Genomic DNA, 23,954 nt, shown 5'->3' with positions numbered 1-23,954 from the left:
AGACGCCAACCAAAAAAGATTGTTAGGGGTGGGAAAAACGAATGCTCGACCAAATCATATCAAAAAATTAGAGAAGGATGGTCACGAAGTAACTGATACCGACAGTATTTTATCCGTATTTTCAAGTCATTTTGAAAACCTTTTTGCGCGTAGACAGGTAAACCCATAAAGATTTATAAAAGAATATTTAGGATGCATGTCACAAGTCAGTAAGGAAGTGAAAAGCGCTTTGGAATTATCTATATCTGCATCTGAAGTTCAACGGGCGATTGATAAGTTTAATCCCGGGAAATCTCCAGGACCAGATGGTATTTGTGCCAAGTGGTACAAATGTTTTAAAAGTGAATCAGATCCTATACTCGCAGGCGTTTTTAACGAGGCATATGAGGAAAATAAATTACCAGCATCCTTCGGTGAATCACGTACCGTTCTGATTCAGAAGACAAACGATGCTGAAATGCTCAGGCACGTCACAGCGTACATGCCAATCGCACTGACAAATGTAAACTACAAAATAATAATGTAAATTTTGGCGGCTAGACTTCAGTTAGGAATAAAATATATTGTCGGCCCACACCAAACGAGTGAAATCAAAGGTCGGTCCATAATAACAAATGTTCATAAAATGCGGTCCGTGCTCGAATGTGTTAACATCAGTCAATCTCGTGCGACCATACTCTATCTGGATCGGGAGAAAGCGTTTGATTGCGTTGCACAAGCTGTTTTGTTTGCAGTATTGGAGAACAATAATGTTGGTTAGATAATCATTGACGGTGTCACCATGGCATATCAAAATGGTAGTACGAGACTAATTATCAACAGGACATTGGGCCTCTCCATTGGAATTGAGCGCTCAGTGCGTCCAGGTTGCCCTGTTGGTCCACTGTTGTTTTGCATCTATATTGAAACATTATGTCAGTCGATATTGCAGAATGACATCACTAATGGATTTAAAGTACTATCCTCAGAGGATAAACTACTCGCATACGCTGATGATGTTGCAATTTGTAGCACTTCCTATAAAGATATAGAAGAATCAATCAGAGTTTCTGAATCTTTCCCAGAAGTTACAGGATGCCACATAAACTGGGGTAAATGTTTCAGTTTTTGCATGGATATTGGCCTTCAACCACAGACGTTTTCACAGTCATTTTGGACAAGAACGCCAGTTGAATATCTTGGAGTACCGCTCGAGTCATATTAAAGTGCTGATAAATATTGGACACAGCAGTCTAAAGAAATTAAAGAGACAGCGAATAGGTGTAATGCGTCTCATATGTCCATGTTTGCTAGATCTACTGCATGCAACTGGTTTTTTGTGTCTAAGCTTTGGTATGTGATGCAAGTGCTGTACTGTCCCCGGGTCAATGTGCAAATATTACATCAGGTGTTTGCGATATTTGTTAGGGGGTCTAACTGGGAATGGTGCAGTCGCACGAATTTGTTTATACGGGTGAAATGTGGAGGCCTTGGTCTAAGACATCTGTTTACCAAGTAGATAGTAAATAGGTTTTCCTTTTTTTTGTGAGACAGGAGATCCTTTCCTACTAACAGTGTGTCAAACAAGACTAAGTAGACTGTTGCCTGAGTTTGTCGTGAGCACTCATGTTACTACAGGGGCTGCGCAAGGATACACGAAAAAAAACTGTACTAAGATTTTTGTGACACTATGCTCCCGATCCCCTTGTACACAGCTCTATATACAGCACGCAATTGTCAGAATGTACTTAAACGAGTTAAAAAAGTGCTGGCAGCTCCAAGTGGAATAACATTCTTTATTAGAATTACACGCCGGAACACTTCCTGTATGAACTTTCCTAGAGGAGCTTGGGTTTTATATGCCTTGGGGATCTCACTGCCTAATCTGTAGGAAACCTGAAACTATTGGCCATGTTTTTTTGCACTGTTGAGAAAGAGTTTACTTTTTGGACCTATTACATATAACAATTAAAAAGAGTTCCCGTTACACCCTCATAGGATGACGTATTTGTCATTAGAGAACGAGGATGAATTACCTTTCGGCTTTATCATAATGACCTCCTTGTAGAGTATATTGCACTCCAGAAAGGCTGGATTTCACTGTGACCTTGACAGGAGACCAGCAAGAAAGTATTTTAAAAAGGTATTTCTAGATTTCTCGAGGTAGTAAGAACAGATGAATGTGTACATTTATGAGTAGAAAGGGTGGAAGCCCTACTAACCATGAAGGAATTCTAAGAGGTGATGTGTTACAGTAATTAATGATGGCCTTAGTTATTTAAATTTTTTTATTCTTTGTTGTGCATTGTAATATCGCTATCTTAGCAAGCCGTTTGTAAAGTTTAACCAGAAATAAAAAAATAATGGCGTAGCGTAGTGGGTAGTATACTCTGTTATATATTGGAAAGTGGCGAGTTCGAATCGCGTCCGAAGGCATTTTATTCTTCTTTTTTTTTCAATATTTATTGTTATTGCGTGTTATTTTACTCAAGTATTCATTTATTTATGGCAAATGGGCACTGCCGTTTTAACCATGTGAAGCCATTTTTTGCAGAGTACTGGGACGCTGCCGCTCTAGCGACCTAGCATCAGTGATGGGAGGTGCGGGGAGGCACTGGCACCATCGCCGTACTGGGCCCATAATCAGGCGTGGCGCTGAACGCTGGTACCCAGTGGCGCTGGTTTTTGAAATAGGAATACATCACCACTGACAATTTACGAGGCCACATAAGACACTTCTGCCAATTACGCGCTCACCATGTTGCTGTGTTACCACTTCAGAGACCAAAAGCCATCCTTTCAAAGGCTGCCCTATTGCAAAAACCAGCGCCACTGGGTACCAGCGTCCAGCGCCATCCCTGAATATGGGCCCAGTATGGTGCTGGTACCAGCACCTCCCAGCGCAGGTACTGGGACGCTGGAGAGGCAGCGTCCCGGTACTCAGTGCAAAATGTCTTCACAGGGTGAAAACAGGGGTGCCCATTCTCCATAAATAAATAAACATATATATAAAGTAGCGCGCATTCACAAGAAAATATAAAAAGCTGAAAAAAATAAAACGCCACCATACATCTTCATTTTTGCAATTCTCCCAGTCAAGACAGACACAATATTCCTTTTCAAATAACAATTGCGTCTTGATTCAAAAGTGACGAACGACTTCCAGGCACCGAATGACGCACGGATATTAGCAAGAGTGCGAAGTTTTTGAAGCATCCACATCTTATCTCTGAAAAGTCTCAAATTTACTAGAGGAAGCCACAGATTGTCAGGTGTTGCTGCCGATAGTTTTTTTCCCTTTGATAGTCGGTTCTCACACTTGCAACTAGTCAACATGTACAGATGCTTTAAATCTCTTGTTCAATAGATATCCGCCCACACGAGTGAATATTGAGTTTCTTTTATTTTTTTTCGAGCAAGCAACATTGTAGCAGTGCACATGCGGCGCGCCAGATTACATATTTGCAGTTGTATCGATACCTGCAACTAATAAACCGCCGAAAAAATGAGTAATGCAATCCGCTGAAAAAGTATGAAAAAGTATGCTAGTGTGTTACTTCACTAACGCGTACCAAATTACGAACTCAAAATTGCGTTTTCTTACATACGAGTCAGAGAAGTATTGAACCATGCGCTCAGAAGAAAGGTTTCGGTGACAGCCTACGTTGCTGAAAGCATGACACATCGATCGTCGCCGCTCCTTGTTCGGGCACCGCACACGCAGATAAATAGTCGATTTAGGCTCACGGATGTCTAAACTGTACTTTACACTCGATTCTTACACTTTAGAATTTTGCATGTTTAGAGTAAAGAGCACCGGCTGCTTGTGCACCAACGCGGCCGGCACGATAGGCATCGCTGGGATGGGGCACTGGTTAAGGCCACTTTCGCAGCAGCTGAGTCGCGATGGTTGAAGTTTCTGCATTGGAGCTTTGCAACATTTTAACTGTTACCTAAACTGTACTTGAAGTAAGCGGAAGGTCGATAAATGCCAGAAATGCATTTACGGAGTTTCGATGCAGCGCGACAGCTGTTTTTCTGGCCTCCGCTGACAGTATACAGTGGGCGTGCCAGTGTACAGATATATGCAGTTATATCAATACCAACAATTAAAACAACACCCATAGAAATGCCAATGCAATCCGCTGAAAACGTATGCTAGGGAGTAAGTTCACGAAGGCGTACCAAATTACCAACTGAAAATTGTGTGTTACATATTGTGTGTTACATTGTGTGTCGCAGAAGTACCGGCTAAGTGCGGCTGGCAGTTTTCGGTGACAGCCTGCGTAGCTTAAAGCACGATGTGCGATCGTCAGCGCTCCTTGTGCGAACATCGATACACGACAAAATGGTTGATTTAGGTTCATGGATGTCTAAACTATACTTTACAGTTATTCTCACACTTTAAAGTGGTGTATACACGAAGCAAGTAGTGCCGGTAACATATATACCAACGCGGCCGGCATGACAGGTTTAATGCTCACTGGGCCGGGCACTGGGTAAGACCGCTGTCGACGCGGTGAGTTGGGATGGTTGAAGATTCTGCATTTGAGCTTCGGAACATTTCTAACACTTACCTGAAGTAAGTAGAAGGATAAGCTTGACCAGCCATACATTTATGCGGTTGGCGGAATCAAACGGAAGCTTTTTTTCTCGCCTCCGCAGTGAAACCTTGCGAAGCGATCGAGAGAGCTCATTTACGTTTCGTCAACTTGGCAGCAAAAACGACTTCCTGTTACCGTTAGGAGTGGCGTGCAGCTTCATGATTACAAACACTGCAACTTGGCATCGGTACAGCAATACACGGATGATGCGAATATGGCCGGTTTACGTGGGGTATATGCGAAATAGGTGCATTATAATTGCTGCGATAGGTACGTGCGCCGCAAAAATTAATGCTCGGTATCTGTTAAGGTAGCCTCTCTCCGTGGTGTAGAATAAAGCGTTTTATATTGAACGACACCAAAACACACCACGGCACACGCTACAATAACGTGCACGCTGCGCTGGTAGAAACAGTGCATGCTCCAGTATTCACCAGCGCTTGCCAGTAAATATTCCAGCACTTCCAGCGCTTCGCAGGGCGCACTAGCATCACAGCTGTTGAGCCAGCTCCCCTACCAGTGTGACGCAGCTTTTTCCCAGTGCGCCCAGTGATTGCAAGCGTGTAGCAGTGTCTGCAGCGTGTAGCAGTGCCAAAAAACGTACTGGCGTCACGCTGTTTTGCAATATGGCATTTCTCTTCATAGAGAATGCTTTGCATCGGGCTTCATTCCAGCACAAAGACCACCGCCACCTCCGTGGCGCCTACAACAACTATAGATGTGTCTAGCTATTCCGAGATATACGAACAAGAGCCGTCATTCAACAGTGGCCCTGGAACAGGCGACGTTGTCACTACTGTACAAATAATATGGCCAAAGGAGCCCATTTACACTGAGGGATCAGTCTCGGCTCACAGCTGCACAGATGCTGTTGTCATCCCGATGTACCAACTTTCTCTAATGTTCCAACTGTCCCATAAGACAACATCCACACCAACGGAGCTTGCGTCTTTACGTGCTGCTATACTTCATATTGCGGAAACCCGGCCTCGAAATGGGTGTGTGTTCTGTTACTCCACGGCATCCCTTCAGAGCTTGCAATCAGCTTTCCAACAAAGGGTGCATCAACAACTACAAAACAAAATCAGAAAAGTGCTTCAAGAAGTTTTATCGAAAGGACATGATGTGGTTTTCCAGTGGTTACTGGGTCAATGTGGTATTGTCGGTAACGACCTTGCTGATGACGCTGCTCGATCCGCCCACGCGAACGCCCAAACGCCACTACGCTTGTCGATAACCGATGCTGCGAGGGACCTTGGCTCGCTCACTAACACAATGTCGGAAACTTCGCTGAGTGACCCCAGTGTCGCGAACCACTGCATATATAAATCGGACCCACCGAGAAATCTTCAAATTTTGTCAGACAAATCCGCCGGGATGCAACTTTACTGAGCTGCCTGTGGTTAGGTGTAGCTTTCCTGGAGGCGTACTCCTTTCGCATAGTAATCGCGGACAGCTTCAGGTGTGAATCGTGCAATACAGACAATACAATAGAAGATCTACTGTGTTTATGTCTTCGTTTTGTGAGAGAATCAACTTCCTACGCGAAACGTTACAGAAACTACCTAGTAGACCTTACTCCAAAGAGAAGAGTTCATGACTCCAGGAGTCGCAGACAAACAAAGCGACGTGAGCATTGCTAGGTTTTCTGAAGATGACCGGACTACTGGATCGCTTATAAGCGTGCAGTGGACAATGTCACATGTAGCCACACGTTGCCCTTCACTTCCCTCTTTCTTCCCTTTCAATCCATTCACCCCTTCCCCCAATGCAGAGTAGCAAACCGGACGTGCATTTTGTTGACCTTCCTGCTCTTGATTTCTTCCATTCCTCTTTCTTTTTCCTCTCATCTATAATCACTAAGATTCAGCTCACATCTACTGACTCCTACTAGCACCTACGTTTATAGTCACATCACCTTAGCCATTTCGCTATTCGCTTTGATACTAACTTCTACTCATGCGCGTTAAAACTCACTCGTGATCCAGCGCACGTGTACTCCAGTTTCTCAAACTTGACCACATTCTTACTATTATCAACTCAGACTTGCGTATTCGCTCATCTGCATTTTAACGCCCACTAACACTCACGAGCATTAACGCTCGTTCATACTCACCTCTACTCACATCTCTCGACAGCCACTCATATTCACACTGACAACGTTCCAATAACCTTGAGTAATTGTGAGTGAGTCTGCTCTTGAGTGAATATTGCTATTCTTGTTCTGAAAACTCATATAGATGTTGTCAGTGCAAGTCCAAAGATGGCGATCATTCCATCAAACAGGTTTTACTGAATTCAGTCCATTAGGTTAGCCCTTTTATATACCCCTTTTCTAAGTGTGTTGTGCTTTCTAATAGATTTATTCACAAAAGTGCGAAGATAATCATGAGCATGGTTGCTCTACCACAAGCCAGTAACTTTGGTGCATTGTTATGTGTGCATTGTATTGCACACTAGGACTGAGTCATGCTAGGACTGAGTGATGCAGGAGTGAGGACGCGTGATCTGGTGCTTTGGCGCGCACGTTCAAACGCTCGCTTGCATCAAGACATGCTTTTGACACTGTTACAGAACAAGCGATTTTTTTGTGATAGCAATTATATAGGTACTCTCGGCTGGCTTTCGCAGCCGGCGGCGGCGTCACTCGCCATATTTGTGTACGTTTAATATACGGTTAACCTCCCTGCCCTTTTTGCATCATTCTCATCTCTCTTCTCTCTCTCTCTCTATATATATATATATATACATATATATATATATATATATATATATATATATATATACATATATATACATATATATACATATATATATATATATATATATATATATATATATATATATATATATATATATATATATATACATGAAAATGCAAGAAAGAAAGAAAAACAAACAGAAAAAGACTCCAGCACGCGAATTCAAACTTCGGTCCTCTCAATCAGGGATGTGAGGCGTTAACCACTGAGCCACTAAGGAGCATGTCCCTTACCGTTGAATCGGCGAGCTCTTTATATCTACCACTCACCGCTGCTCACGGCCATCTAGGCGAGAATTACCGTAATTTCAGCATTATCAGCAAGATGGCGCAGTGAGCGTGCGTCGCCACTTTGCGTGCTCTGTCTCCCATGTGTGCTTAACCCCGCTTAATTGCCAACTGCTGGCACGCGTATGCACGCGTATGCACGCGCCTACGCATCAAAAGCGTCTAGTCTCGTCTGCGGAGGAAAAGAGTACGCAACCACTGGCACGCATCGACCGTGGTGACGCCCATGCGTGCAAGCCTAATGAACACTCTTGCTTAATCTTTTGGCTTGACAAGCTCCAATTTCTGCTTAGAACGGAGCGTTCTGAACTTGAGCGGGTTCCTAAATTGCTGAAGATACGAGAGTGCGTTGCGATGTTGATTGTGGTTCAGCTGCCACAGTTATGACTATTTAAGAAGTAATTGATATGGCAGTGAGCAAAGCATGCACCATAAATTAACATCAGTGCGTGTGCCACCCCCGAGAGCGAAAATTCACGTCTAGGATACTGTACATCTGTGATAGGTGTGCTCAGGAGCCAACTTAAAAGGGGGGGGGGGTGGGAGGATGCTTCTCACAGTGCCTCCTCCCTAATATGTCTATGTATGAGCTGCCTTAGCACACCCTCCCATTATAATAATCTATTAAGCTGACATCACCCCCCTCTCAGTGCCTTAGGGGGAAGGGTGGCTGCCCCCGTACTTAGGTTTATAAATCAGGTTTATGAAAAACCAAGATGAATAAATCTCCAGGTTGGTATACCTACACCACCAAAATCATGATATTATCAGAGTCCTTCAATGCTTTTCTGGTCACGAAACTCCGGCCGAAGTTTCATTCAGGGACAAAAGCTGCCGCTAGGATTGCCCCTGTTAGCGTGAAGGCTTCGCCGGCGGCCGGCGACGCTTGCGGGCCGGCTGTTTCTCCGTCGGCAATGCGCCTAATTTCATCTGCTCTTCATTTCCACCTGTAAAAACGCGACCTGTAAAAACGCGAGCGACGCGAGCGAAGTGTGCGTGTTTTTGATTCAGTTGACGCTTAGCTTAGCTGTGAAATAGAGGCAAGGCCACGCGTGTTACTGAGTCGTATATGTTGCAGCGTTCGTTCGTTGCGGTAGTCACGGCCGCTACGTTCTCGCTTTGAGAAGGAGGACATCTGGCGTTTTCAATTTTTGAGTAGTCTTTGCAGTTTCCTGCATTTGAGTTAACTAGCACCAGATTTAAATCGGTATATACAGCCCTGGGCGACATGCTGCGCTTAGCAAATAGGTGTGCAAACGTACAGCACGTTGGGTTAGCGCTGTGTCTGCGCGATTTTATAGCGCACTCATAATGTACAAAAATAACCTAGGTTTGGAAAGTGAGCATCAACATGATGAAGAAAAACGCTCACGAAATGGAAGCAGCATAATGAGCGCGCGTAGAAGTAAATGCTACACACTTGAGCGACTTTCCCGGCTGTCAACAAGGTATAGGGTGTCAACAGAAAAACTCGTATGGTCAGTGTCTGACACACTCGTCCCACCAAAACGACAAGTTAATTGAATTCTTGGTTATGAGGTTTAACGCGCTGACGCTATGCAGGCAATCGGGCGCGCGCCGTAGTGTAGCCACAGTCCTTCAAGCATTTAAGGACTCTAGTGTAGCTCTCCGGAATAATTTTAACCACCCAGGTATCTTTAACATGCGCGGGAATCTCTAAAACACAGGCATTTTCTCTTTTCGCCTCCATCAAAAAAGCGGCTGGGAACCCGCGTCCTTGGGCTCATTATCATCAGCACAGTGCCCTAGCCCCTGAGCCACCGCGGCGGGGACACTAAAAAAATAAAAAAAGAAATACAGGTAAAGCTAGCCATGCTCCGCTTTGCAAATTCAAAATACCTGATTGGAAAATCAAAATGTCGCCGCCGTAGATTTTGGTTCCCCCACACAGATGACAGTAACCTGACTGGCCACTTGCTGATCGTCGCAGGCAGCTGCCAAGCGCATGCAAATGACTAGAAAACGCGCCGCGGCTGTGGTGCAAGTGTTTATTCATACAAGTTTACGGCAATAGCATGGCGGATAAAGGAAATAAACAACGTCACACAAGCAACTAGGAACACAAATGTGCAAGTGTTTTTTGTCACTAGCAAACACAAAACACAACAGTTGGGCTTTACATAGCATGACAAACAGAACAACTGCTACCCATGGGGCTTGTGCCACCATTTGCTCGGCAGTTTGCTCGCCGCGTCGCTCGTGTCAGCTTGTTTTTTTTCCTGGTGTAAAAGTGCAGGCGGCACCTCAAGAAAAAATGAACAACCTCTGCTGTGGTACCCACATAGTGCAACCTACAGCCAACACCAGCAGAAGCAATGCCGCTGTCGAGCAAAACTTGGTCAACAATGTTCGCATACACATCGGCACATGCAACTGTGTCCACAGTCAGTTCTTCAACATGTCCTTCCACAATGCGCAACAGGCTGAGAAGCTGGGATGAGGGCACTTGCAGGAATCCTCTTGACTTCTTCTGGATTAGGTCAGTTGGCTCTCGTGTCTGGCTCTTGAGTGTTCCCACGCAGTATCGTTGAAAACTTCTTTACCACGTAACCGGCAAGATAATCAAGAATGCACTCTTTGGTGGAGAGCGTAAAGTCAGGCACGGATGCATTGTTCACTGCCTTTCCCGGCTCCTCAAGAACGTCATCAAAGAGGACCGCCAACATGTCAATCTGCAAAATACATTCCAAGTTTCAAATCTTTCAATGTATAAGTTGAGATTCGTAAATGCAAAAACACATTATGTTTCATTTGGTTATTTGGTCATTTGTGTAGTGAAACTGCTCCTGAAAAAAAGAAACTAGAGCTAATAAATAAAAGCAAGGGGCACGTTACCTGACTGGAGGCAGGTTTTCCCTTGTCAAAGAGGCCCTGGAGCTTGAGCAACAGCTAGGGTCCATCTCCCTCGACCGAGGCCCGTTTTGGCGGCCGAACTAGGTTGTTTACAGAGAGCATCCGATAGATGAACAAAAAATGTTGCACAGTCGGCTGCCCTCCGTCACCGGCAACATGCCTGACGATGCCGAAAAACATCTAGAAAGAAATAATCAATTTATCGCAACAATGAGAAATCCATAGCACATTCATACACACAAAAGTGATCATGTTTACTTCTAGAGGATCTTGTCCGAAGTTTCCAACGAGAACGTAACGAAACCCAGACAACAGCAAGCTCTCGATGAGTGCAACTGAGCTATGCAGTGTCAGTCTGAGGGCTCCACATGTCTGCTTACTCAGAAAGCAGACTTGCCTCTGGGTCGGTAAGGTCTTGATGTATTTCTCCCAGTTGTCCAGCCATGCAATGCTGTCCTTCAACACCTGGAATAAAATTATGCTTCATCTATAGTACACGAAAAACACTTCATAACACATGTAATAATCTCACAGCAATGTGTTGTGCTTCGTTGAATCGAACATGGTCTGGCCTCCGAGAGTTCAGGCAGTCGAACAGCTTGTTCAATGTTCTTGTGAATTTCGATGTTGCAGCCGACCCATGGAGCTTCTTGCAGTCTTCCTGCTCGCTATAAAACTCCATGGCCGAAGCAGTACTCTCACTGAACAGCTGTAAAATGTGTGGAAAAAAGGGATTTTAAGTTTACTTCCCAAAACGTGTGAGCAGATATTTTTGAAATACACTTTGCACTAAACATAGCTGCGTGCATGACTTGCCTGGACAGCCAACTTCACGCTCATCTTTTGGAACGCATTGGGGAAAATATGGGCTTTCGTTAACTTCGGTACAGCCCGGAGTCCAGCCTGTTCTTCTTCATAGTCCAGTAAGTCCTTGTAGTGACAGTGGAACACCTCCTGTCCTTGAGGGAGCTGCAATATAAGGACAAGTGACAAATTTTTTTTAAACTGAATAGTTTATGCACAGGTCAAGGCATTCACATGCAACTTTTTTTACTTACCAAAAACTTGCCCACTTTGAGCAAGTTGTTTCTGATGCACTTAAATATGTGCGGTGGATCAATTACAACGTGGACTTGCTTTGAGGGCTCACACGGGTGTTCAAAACACGTTTGAAGCTTGTGCATGTCCCCGTTGACACCTTGAGAGAAAAACAGTTTAATAGTACACTTGTTTTTCTACTACATCACTAACCACAGCTAAATAAAATTTGAAAAGACGTACCCAGAGATCTCAAGGCTGATTGGTTTGATGTGGAGTTGTCGCAGGTCACGGCGTCAACAACAACACCAGCGTTTGTAAGGTGAACAATGCGCTGCAAAAGGAGCTTCGCCACGATTGATCCTGGGGCAGCACCAGAAGCACAAAATGTGCCCACAGTTTGTGACCACCCTCCCAGAAAAGGCCGAAACAGAAAGACCAGCACGTGGTCGCCGTCTTTGCCATGGTCACCTGGTCATGTGTGTTCGGCGAAATCCACCTTGCCCAGCAGTGCCATGTCCGACTGGCGAATGTGGACGCTTTTTCTGACGCTAATTTCATCGAACATGAGCACTCCTGGAAAGTTTTGGGTAGGTTAACATCTTGTCTAAATTGCGCTGCTGAATATAATACAATTAAAAAATGAGTACTGCTTCTTACCTCGACGCTCTCTTTCTGGAACTGCTTCTAGCTTTTCACACAGAACCGTGAACAAAGTGCTGTCGAAGCCAAAATCAGCTTTCAGATTTCTGAGGTAGCCATAGAGGGTGCGGGGATTTGGAAGGGGCAAAAGTTCATTTTCATGAAGAAAAGTGTAGACTGCTGTGGACTTTATCTTTAGCAGCAAGCAGTCATAAATCCACTCTTTTTTGTACCTGGAGAGAATGAATTGCAAATTTGTTTTCCACAATGAGCGTGTTGGAAACTATTCATGCAAAGCAAAAAATATTGAGAATGGTGTTATAAAAACTGAAGAAAGTATATTTGCCCAAACAAACCTGCAATTTTTCCCGAAATTAGGAATAACACTACACAAAACGGCCAAACCAATGTCTGCCTCAATAGCATATTGTTTTGCGGTATAACAGATACAAATACATGATGAATAAATGAAGGCTACACCTTGAGATAACATTTTCAAACGCAAAAGGGGCAATCCAATAGCAATGTTACGTGTGTGATGGGGTATTTGGAACTTACCGCGCAGCTGTTGCAGACTTCGCGTTGGCTTTCATGAGCCAGTGGTCGAAAATGAGCTTCTCGCGAGCCGAAAGCTTCTGAACGTCTTGGTGCGATCTTCTGCTCCCATTCGCTTGCACTGTCAATTTCGCAATCTTCACTTGGCACAAACGAAGTTGCTGCTTAGTGCTTCGAAGCTGGTCTTTAACTGCGTGGAGCTCTGAGATGGAGCAGACATTTCCCTCTGTCTGGCATGCCATCTCTGTGCAGCTTCCAGTGCTTATCACTCCACCTGTCAAACGAAGAAATATGGATCAATATAATGCGACATCACGCAGCACACAGGCAATACAGGCTCTCAACATAGTGAAACAAGAAAACAAGGCAACGCGAATGGATGCTTACCATCATCTCCGGCTGCTTCAGGATCGCAGGGCTCTGTGCTGGAGCTCACAGTAGCTGAAGTGCCATCGTTGTTCGGCGACGAAACGCGACGACGTTTTGCAGGCGGATTTTCTCGCTGTGAGCGCGACCGTGGCTTGGGCTTCGTAAGATACGCCGGCAGGTTTTCAAATATCCGGGGTATGGCACCGACGCGGAGCTTAGGCTTCTCGCGCTGCAGAAGCACAGATTGTCCACTTAATCTGAACTCATCGGCTCGAATAATGTCCGTGGTGTCGAAATGTTTCTCGCACACACGAACGGCCTTCGACTCGAAGTTAAAAGCGCCCGTCTCCTGTCGTGGAATGGCTCGCTTCCACCTGTCGCGTTGTTCGCGGTCGCTTGGGAGGCAGAACAGCGAAGCTTTTTCGGTACAACTCCGATAGCCAGAGCGGCAACCAGGTACGCAGCACGTCAGAGGCATGGTAGTTCACATAGTTTGCCGTCCGTGATGAGTGTAGACAGCTATACCACACAACAAACAAACCAGTAAGCTCGCGCTCCAACGCACTGCAAACGCTGCAAATGCGGCCGCCGCCGTCCAAGCCGCCTTCACCAGACTCGTAGCGCCACCGCGCGGGAGCTTTGATCCCCATATGAAGCTCTCCCTTAGCGTTACGGAGAAGTTTCGTGACCAGAAAAGTATTGAAGGACTCTGGTATTATTTTGAATATACTGGTACATTCGGTACATTTGCACTTCATAATATACAGCACTCATTAACCTAATAATTACTCCCAAAACATCATTATGTGTACACTTTTGGTCATAAGACTACAACGGAGTCCTATGTAGTGGGCTTTCGGATGATGTCTGCGATAGATAATTCTCTAATGCAACAAACCACACCTGGCTCCTAAAGATGCAACAGATATTGGTCATAAGATGAAACCGAAACCCTGTGTAGAATGCTTCTGGGCAATTTTTTTGTAGTTGAAATACGCTTTGATACAACTAACTGTGCCTTACACTTCATGATGTGGTAATTATTGGTCATAATACTGTAGATGAATCCTGTATAGAATACTTCTGGACGTTGTCTGTAAATAAAATATGCTCTGAAGCTGCGAACCGCACCCGAAACTTTGTGGTGTCAGAGATATCAATCATAAGATTACAACTGAACCTTGTATAGAAGGCTTTTGATGATGTCTGTATCAAACATTTTCCCTAATGCCAGAAGAGACACCTGGCTCCGAATGATGCAAGAGGTATTGCTCATAAGATAGGAACGAAGTATCACGTCGAATGTTTTTGAATATTGTCGGTAGTCGAAATATGCTCTAACGCAACTAACTCTGCCTGACACTTTATGTTGGTACAGATATTTCTCAAAATACTGCAATATATTAATCTTGCATGGAAGACTTCTTGACGTTGTCTGTCGTCAAAAGTACACATATTTCTCAAAATACTGCAATATATTATTCTTGTATGGAAGACTTCTGGACGTTGTTTGTCGCCAAATTATTTTCTAAAAACACAAATTGCATCGAACACTTCATGAAATCAGCAATATCGGTCGTAAAATTGCAACTGAACTTTGCGCAAAAGTTTTTTGAAAGTTGTCTGCAGCCAAAATGTTCTCCAAGGGAATAAACCACACCCGACACTTCTTGATGCAACAGATATCAGTCATAACATTGGAACAGAGCACTGCGTGGAACGCTTCGGATGATATATTCTTTTTGAAATACTGCTGGAGTGTTGTATACATAAATACATTATGGAAGCATTTGAACAGTAATATCGCAATAAGTGTGACAAGTGGCTGCCCATTGATACGCGCATCAGATTTGTGTGCTCATTAAGGCGATCGTTCAGACAGCATCCTGTCTTTATTCACTGTGCGAATTCTGGGCGCACCCCGAAGTTTGATGAATGCCAAGTAATGGCAAGATATAAGGGCAAGACGTCACGTAAAATATATGAGGCTTTTTTGATACTCAAAGCAGGAAATGAGTGTGTAAATTCCCCTTCCGTCAACATGCTGGATATTGAACACAAGTATCTTTTCAGTTAAGTTGTCATTTCACAATTAAAATAAGGAGGTCTGGGGCATGCGCCATAATTTTTTCGTTCTTGTGTATGTAATCTTTTTGCTCTTTTGACTGCATATATCTTCCCACCATCTGTGCAAGAAAATGTGTTGAAAGTGCGTGCTCTGTCCTATCTCTCCGCTTTTTCTTCCTTCTGAAAGGTTGATTGATATGTGGGGTTTAACGTCCCAAAACCACTATATGATTATGAGAGACGCCGTAGTGGAAGGCTCCTGAAATTTAGACCACCTGGGGTTCTTTACCGTGCACCCAAATCTGAGTACACGGGCCTACAACATTTCCGCCTCCATCGGAAATGCAGCCACCAAAGCCAGGATTTGAACCCGCGCCCTGCGGGTCAGCAGCCGCTTCTGAAAGGTTTCTTGTGCACTAATAAAGTATCTTTCTTTCAAAAATGCAATACCAACCAGCCCAAGTAGCCACTCTTTTGTAACATTCTCTACCCACCCAATTAAGCAAGGAGGTTTATATTTGCACAATTGGCTTTGAAGAACAGTAAGTATTATGCACATAAAAAAACTGAGCATCACGCAGTATCACCCATTCTGCGACAGTACTGTATCATGAAATATTTCATACATGTAAGGCCTTAATTTTCTGACTATACCTTACAATGTTTCTAAAGCTTCACAATTGTCTTCCTAAATGGTATACATATTTTCATTTCCAGCCTCTGGAAGTTCATGCCCCAAAGAAAAAATTCCAAAGTGCCCCAAAGACCAGCGACCAAAGTGCTATGTACCGAATGGTAGATGCAACTGCACTTGTAGTAAGTGGTTTTCTGACCCTATAAAGAGAATCAGTTGACGTAAGCCTGAAAAGAGCTAAACATGATACATACTAGCTACAATATTTGAATGAGCTTCAATTTTCACCATAGTTATATTGTAATTTCTATGTAGAAGCGATTTCAGAACTTATTCGTGCACATGATCAAAATATCTCTTAAATTGCAAAGCACAAGATTCAGGTGATTTTTTCACACATGATTTCCCTGTACGAGCCAAATTTGGTTTCCCTGTACTAGTTGACATAGAACCGTGATGTGAAGTAGTTACTCTGACCTAGTTAGTATAGGCGCTACGTGTCTTTCTTCTTACATTAAATACAAATATGAAACAACGGTCATAAGCTCATAGCTCACTTTCGTGCCGTCTCAGTCTCATAAATTGGTTTTCACGAGAGAGTTTGAACAAGTAAATAATGCTTGTGCAGTGTTATGAAGTGCTATGACAATATACGTTAGCCTCAAAGCATCATCATGATGAGTGATCCGCTATAATAGCACATATTACATTTGTTCTGCATGCCAGAAATCACGAATGTGTGATAAGGATTCGCAAACGTTTCGACTGCAAGAAACCGAGAAAAGCAGCCATGAATGCATGTTGGCCCAAGCCCAGCAGCGGTAGTCAAAGCGCTAAAGTACTCGGCTGCCGACCCGCAGGTCGCGGACTGGAATCGCGGCAGCGGCGCGGCGGCTGTATTTTAAATGGAAGTAAAAATTCTGTGCCCCTGTTTCCAGATGTAGAGGCACGATAAAAAACCCCAGGTGGTCTATATTCCCTGCGCCCTCCTCTACGGCATCTTCCATAAAAGTATGGTGGTTCAGGGGCTTCAAGCTCCACATATCAACCATAGTGGCCCTAGCCAGAACGGTGAGCTTCATGAAAGAAGGAAAATTCAAATTTCAATAAGACGTCTTAGGAATAGGTGCCAGAAACAAAGGAAAAAGTACTATATACAGCCATGTCAAAGCATGAAACTCGTGCAGGGGGGGGGGGCACAAAGCGTGAATGATCGACCGCTGTTTTTACTGGGTAAATTCAATTTCTCCTAATTGGCTCCTAATGGGCAATGGAGCAGCACTTTCTCGAGACAGCCCATGACTGCCTTGTTACATACCGGAGCAGTGCTTTATAGCTGTGCCCAAAGCTGTAAGGTGGCTCGTAGCTAAGCGACTCGATGTGGTCCTGGACTATAGCCACTGTAAGATGAAGTTCATGTGATCGCTTTCGGGAGATGAGATTATTGAATCACGACAGGCATTTTCCACCCGGAACTAACCACTTCGCTGTTTTGTTGTATGACACTATCAGTTGCGGCGCATCCTAGGTAAGAAGAGACTGGTCTAAGAAATCATTCTACGTACAAATGAATTTTATACGACACTATCAAATTCTTCAATGTCCCATTCAGCATTCACACTCTTCTGCGTTTCATGCGATCAATGCTGTCATTACTCGTAACAGTAATGAAACAGGGTTGGCGCAAAAAGAGGTCAATCATTTCATTCTGTTTTATTGCCTAACTCTTAAATGGAGTTGAAACGCCTTCCCTTCAAGTCATATTTCACTTTAGGAAAACAGTACTGTATGCAGCCCAATCTGGTAAAACTTTTGGGGCATTCTCCGCCAGGTTGATGTTTTGAAGTTCTAGTCATTTCTCGGTAAACTTCGGTGACTTTAAACGCACCTATCTCTCTATTTATCCGCCTAAAATTTTCAGCTCTCTTGGCCGTTGCAATGATGGTCTCTATACTACAAATGGTATGGCATAACATGACAGTTTGGCGAGTACAGGTGACTAGTCATAACGCTGAAATTATAATATGTATGTCGTGAATGTCATGCTAGAGTTGTCATGATCTTGCTGCTCTTGCGGTGGATTCGTTTACATTACATATATCAAAACTGGTATGGTATGACCAGAGTGCATAGCGAACATGAGTGACAGACTTCCTGAGTCGTAGGTAAAAATAGCTGTATCCTTACATATTGCAATAGACTCCGAGAAATTCAGCGTGCTTACAATGTGTTTGAACTTGTTCACACACCTGTCTTGACTTCGGTATTTTTTGTAATATTATGGAAACTTTGGTAGCGAAAGAGAGTAAATAATCAAGGAGCGCTGCCTTAAAGCGTCTCCTTCGTCTAATGTCGCGGAAGGCACTCAGCAGCCTGAGTCGTCTTCGGGGTATGCGTACCGTGAGGGCAAAATACTCGTTGTTAAAATTCTAAAGAACGAGTGGCACTTGGCCGAGTTGTAAAACGGAGCGGAATGCTAAGTGAAGGTTCACAGGTTTGAACCACGATGGTGGCTTCAATAAATACTTCCTTCTCAGTTATTTTTCGAAGTGCACCATCGGGCTGCAAACAGCTGAGCCTTCGCCTCGCATTCTGCCATGTTTTACCGCTCGACCAAGTGCCACTAAATCTTAAGAATTCTAATGACGAGCACTTCACGCTCACTGTACGCATACCCCGAAGACGACTGCGCGGAAGGCCTGTGCGGCAGGCACAGCACAGTCACAGCGAAAGCTAAACGAAAGGTGTTTCAGAGTCTTTTCTAAACACTTAATGCGTAACTGCCGCAAGCACACTTCCTTGATAGCCGCTACGGTATTATTATAGCCCCACCGTTGTCGTCTAGTGGCTAAGATACTCGGCTGCTGACCCGCAGGTCACGTAATTGAATCGCGGCTGCAGCGGCTGCATTTCGGATGGAGGCGGGAGTGCTGTACGTCCGTGTGCTCAGATTTGGATGCACATTAAAGAACCCCAGGTGGTCAAACTTTCCTGAGCTTTCCGCTACGCCGTTTCTCATAATTATATGATGGTTTAGTGGTTGTTTAGGGACGTAATACCCCACCTACCAATCAATGCCATTAGCAATAAAAAGTTCAGGGTAGTAGGCCGGCAATCGTTATGGTATTTTTGTTTATTTTCTGAGAAGCGCGGTATTCGGTAAACACTTGAAAGGAATTTTGTGCCTTGACTTGGCTCATGCGTTGGCTGACGACGATGAGGAGTTGTGCCTGAAGTGGGTATGCGCCACAATTATTTGCTGAACAAGAACAAGCTTTTGTAATGGGTTGGAGCCTTGGACAAATTCCCTCGTTATGCTATTCACTATGGGGGATGAATGGTTGTTGTTTCGCTGTTTTTAAAAAGCTTTATAATTCGTAGTAACGCGAGTGCTTTCCCGACATCAGGCCTGCCTAAGACAAGTTTGTCAAGAATACCCAAATCCAGTGTGGCTCAGTGGTATAATACCGGGCTGGCACCCTGCGAACAGGGGCTCGAGCCCCAATGGGTCGTTGGTTCTAGTTTCTTTTCTGATTTCGTGCGATGTAGTTATGCACACCGGTGGAGTGGCGGCAGCGCACAACTGCGCGTGACCTGAGTTGTGATCTCATAACAGCTTTCACTCTATAATATTTTTTCTGAGTTCTATTTTGTGGTTTCTACTTATACATACAAACATACATAACACACATACATACATACATACATACATACATACATACATACATACATACATACATACATACATATCCAGTTTATGACAGCGACCAGGAAAATTTGTCAAAATTGTCAATACAACTTCTAAGCAGCAAAGTATATCTACATCATCATTACGAGTACTTAGTAATCAGTGAAGAAAGAACCTATCCTAAGTTTCCTAAGCCTTAGGAATCATCTAGAGGCAACCATATCAGGCTCGATAATTGTTCAGTTTTGTTGTTTCAAGACTCGAGTGGCTTTGTACAAGCCTCGGCATTTTTCACTTTTGACGTTTTTCTGGCAAAAGGCACTCACTCATTTCGACTGAATAACGCAGCACTCCCTCGTGCTATGACCATTGTTGCAACGCAACTAGCTGCAATGACAGAGGAGGTATTTGTGATGACTCCGCACAAACAGCTGTTTTCATGTTCAATCTGTTGTCCAACTACGCGGTCTAGCTGTTTTTCTTTTTTTTTTTCATTTCCACCTCAGTGACAAGGCGCTGTATGGTCATCTTGTCTGAATGAGCGAAGACGCTCGTCTTAAGTTTTCGGCTACGTGGCTCTGAATCCGGAGACGTGAATATGAATTCTTTTTACCATAGATTTCGTTGTTTTGTCTTTTTACCAAATTATAATAAACGCATCATAATTTATTAGTCCATTGGTCACATGCTGTTTGTATGCACTCGCCGTTTCTTGGCGTAGTGCAGACAACCACACATAACATATTGAACTGAAGCACAGTGATCAAGCACGCTCTCACGCCATGAAGAAGTGTTCCTTCCGTACTTATATAATATGTGTGATGGTGATAGTAAGTGCGCAGCACACTATGAGGCGGGCTGTCGTAAGCGGTCGTCACTTGGGATTGCGCAGACGAAAGCACATAAATAAATTGACAAAGGGGATATAAGCTAAAAAATTTTACAGAGAGAAACAACTGAAATAATTTTGATGACATGTGAAAACAAATGGAAAGACAAGCAAGAATTGAAGCCAAACACTAAAAAAGAGACCAAGAAAGAAGGAAGAGAAGCAAAAAAAAAACATAAACCTGAAGGAAAACAACGAACGTTGCCTAGTTTTACCACTTTTTACTTCTTATTACAAGTAAAAACAGCATATAAGCAGTCTGTTAAGGTCTTTCGTGAAATTACTTACAGCTCAACACCAAAAAAAAATACAAGACAGGGAAGGAGCAAAAGAGAAAGAAAAGACTGCGCTGACTCACAACTGTTGTTTATTGGAAAAAACGGGGTGAAAAGTATATATATATAGGTACTGGCAGCCTACATCACAACATATGCAGAATACGAAGTACACCGAGGTAGCGTTATCACACTCATGGCAATAAACAGGATTGGCCTAAATAACTTAACTCTTTTTCATGCAGTGTGGCGGATGGTTCGCTAACGCACTTGCTACCCCTAATTGTTATATGATATGCCTCAGCGACTTCTCTTGTTAGCTGGTTAGGATGCTTGAAGATGATGGTGGTTCTCTCAAAAATTGGACGACAACCGCATGACCTGCAATGTTCCGGCAGATGAAGTCGCGCGATCCATTAAAAAGATAACTCATGCTCACTTAAACGAACATTCACACATCGTTTCGTTTGTCCCACGTACTCCTTACTACACGATAATGGAGTTAAATACACAGCTTTTTTACGCATGCGATGTACTTGTTCTTATAATTCACAGCGCATCTCCCTTTGGCTTTATTCCTCACCGCATTATCAACCATCGGGCAAATGCGACCTATCTTATGTTTGATGGAAAAAAGAACGTCGACACTATACCTTGAGCTTACGTTTTTCAGCCCATGCGCCAATTTGTGTACATAAGAAAAAACTGCTCTTTTTCTTTTTCCATCAGAATTTTCTTGAGCTCCTCTGTGTTTCATGAGCTTAGCGCTCCGAACCATTGACTCACGCACAGACGAAATCACCTTGTCAGGATACCCAGCATCTACTAAGCGTTTTACCTGGTTATGAAAAGCAGTATTCGACACGTGCACACAGGATTTCCTGAGCGACGCATTTAGGATTATCTTTGTAATCGCTCTCCTCACAATCTTAGAATGTCCAGACTTGTAGTTTAAGATAGGCTTCACTAATCTTGCGTCATATTTCCAACACAAATGATGTTTACCATAAGTTAGCTTTAGGTCAAGAAGCTTTAGCTCGTAATCCCTAAACACTTCGTGAGTGAAGGTGAGGCCTACACCATGCTGACTGAAGAATTTGAGAATGTGGTTAACGTCCTTATGGCGAATGTCATTGTGGGAAAAAATTACAAAATCGTCGACGTAACAAAAAACAGCACTGCAGCATTTACTAAGGTGACCTTCCAGCTGCCTGTCAATGTAGACTAAAATAATGTCACTAGTAATAGGGGCCACGCTCGACCTCAATGCATTCACCAGACTTTTTTGTACATAAAAATCCCCCCGCCACGACACAAAGGTACTTTCAAGGTAAAATGACAAAAGTTCAAGAAATGATTCTAAAGAAATACCACAACCATCGATGAAAGATTGTTCATCGTTGTCAAACACAATGCAGGTTTTTACACATTTCATAACCTGGCAATGCGGAAGGGAATTATATAAATTTTCCGCGTCGACACTGAAGGCGCTACGTAGGCTCATCGAGTTATTCTGGAGGTACTCGCACACAGAATCCGAATTTGGTATGCGGAAAGGGTCAACAATGTTCAGGCGTGCTAGGTTCTTTTGCAGAAAATGCGAAACATCTAACTGCCAGCTACCTTTTTTCGAGACTATGGCCCGGAAAGGCATGTCTTCCTTGTGCGATTTCACCGTAAAGAAAACTTCTAACTCTAGGTTTTTCGCCCTCTTTACGCTGGCTGCCAAACGTTGCAGATTCATTCCTTCTAACAAAGAAAGCGCTTGGTGTTTTACTTTTGTGGCCTTAACACTGACACGCCTGAAATTTTTCTTAACTGCTGCCTCGCTCTTCTGTGAATACGCTTCAGAATTCATAATGACAAAGTACCCTTCTTTGTCGGCTACTAGTACATGCAGTTTGTTTTCACAAAGAAAATCAACTAGCGGCCTTAGTGAGTCCGTGCTCCCCCCGCGCCTTTTCCGTCCTGTATTTCTTCCCTGTCCTGTATTTTTTCTGGTGTTGCGCTGTAAGTAAGTTCACGATGGATCCTAACCAACTGGTCCAACTTACCGTCTTACTGTTAAGGTCTTTCTGGAAATATTCAATACGTTTCCAGAAAAAAAAACTGAATTTTCCAGTTTGCTTGACAGGTTAATTGAAAGACCTGGTGATATAAATACATAGCCAGGTTCTGTACTGTTTATGATCTTCTTGATTGGTCAAATGTATTTGCCACTATTTTAGCTATAAAATAATGAGAACATACGCTTCTAAGCTAAACAGTTACGACAGTCAATAATTCCCAGTTGCCTCACCTTCCTTAATATTGACGTTACTCTGATTATACATCACTTTCACTCCGGCTAGCCAATGCCAACATTTTCTCAATTTAAAAACAGGAACTAGCGAAATCATCGTTTTGTATAGCTTTTGTAGCCGAATACGAGGGATCAGTTCTAAACGCTTCTCATTGAGTATCTTAATGAAACGGTTTATTCGAACGTGAACGTTGATGAACCGTCATATGCGGAGGAGCCGGCAAGCAAGATGGAAGGAATGAGGATGTTATACGAGTAGCAAGGTATTAATGGCCACCATTAGTGTAAATAAAAGCCTCTTTTACCTATTTCTACGAAATTAACTTTTGTACAGCTGCTCTACGCTGTATCCCAAATATTTGATGCCGATCAACCCGTAACAGGCTATCCAGTGGCTATGAGTTGCATGGACCACACAGAGAAGCTCAAGGTGAAGTGGAACTGCGCGATGATCTTTGAACAGCCAGGTCGTCAGTGAGGCAAGTGCCCTTCTTCGCGACGACTCTGTAATGCAGGAGAAGCTTCATTGGATCTACGAGGGGCTGAAAAGAAACAATGACAAGTTCAACAAGATCAACGAAAATTCAGAATCACATCTCTGACAAGGATTTTCCTGGCGAATATTATAAAACCCTAGAGTACGAGGACAACACGACGTGAGTCATGGCCGTGCTCAGAAGCAGGGGCAACCACATTTCAAGCGCACAAGCAGAAAAAAGTTTGCCGACGGTTGCAAATACAATCACTACATCATCAGACGGAACGCGAGCCAATGTACTGAAGCTTACGGTCATGCTCTTTTTTGGGAATTTTTGTGAATGAATAGAGTTCTGGAAACGGTTTGTTCAAATTGTCCAGAATAGTGGTACTGTGACTATGAGAGAAAGTTACATTATTTGCGACAGGTTTTGAATAGAGACGCTGCATCAGCTGTGGCCAACTTTTTAACATTTGTGAAATGTTAAAGGAATGTTAATGGAGTGTTGGAA

The 23,954-nt window shown here is 43.6% G+C and overlaps 1 protein-coding gene across 1 annotated transcript; it reads right to left on the bottom strand.

Annotated features, from left to right (window-relative positions):
• Nucleotides 1–11,282: 11,282 nt before the first annotated feature.
• LOC142768610 (uncharacterized) lies at nucleotides 11,283–11,825 on the bottom strand. The gene is made up of 2 exons (XM_075870622.1): nucleotides 11,565–11,825; nucleotides 11,283–11,475 (listed from the first exon to the last, which is right to left on the bottom strand). The coding sequence occupies exons 1-2, from the start codon at nucleotides 11,688–11,690 to the stop codon at nucleotides 11,296–11,298; spliced, it is 306 nt and encodes a 101-aa protein (XP_075726737.1). The 5' UTR covers nucleotides 11,691–11,825; the 3' UTR covers nucleotides 11,283–11,295.
• Between the last annotated feature and the right edge of the window lie 12,129 nt (nucleotides 11,826–23,954).

Source organism: Rhipicephalus microplus, chromosome 8, assembly GCF_043290135.1.
Source record: "Rhipicephalus microplus isolate Deutch F79 chromosome 8, USDA_Rmic, whole genome shotgun sequence".
In the NCBI taxonomy this organism is placed as follows: domain Eukaryota; kingdom Metazoa; phylum Arthropoda; class Arachnida; order Ixodida; family Ixodidae; genus Rhipicephalus; species Rhipicephalus microplus.
Note: the sequence above shows the minus strand (reverse complement) of the source record. Positions and strands in the feature narration are given on the sequence as shown.

Coding starts and splice junctions, on each gene's coding strand:
- LOC142768610 (XM_075870622.1), bottom strand. CDS start 11,690: ATGCACAAGCTTCAAACGTGTTTTGAACACCCGTGTGAGCCCTCAAAG. Junction 11,476..11,564: donor TCAAAGTGGGCAAGTTTTTG/GTAAGTAAAAAA, acceptor CTTATATTGCAG/CTCCCTCAAGGACAGGAGGT.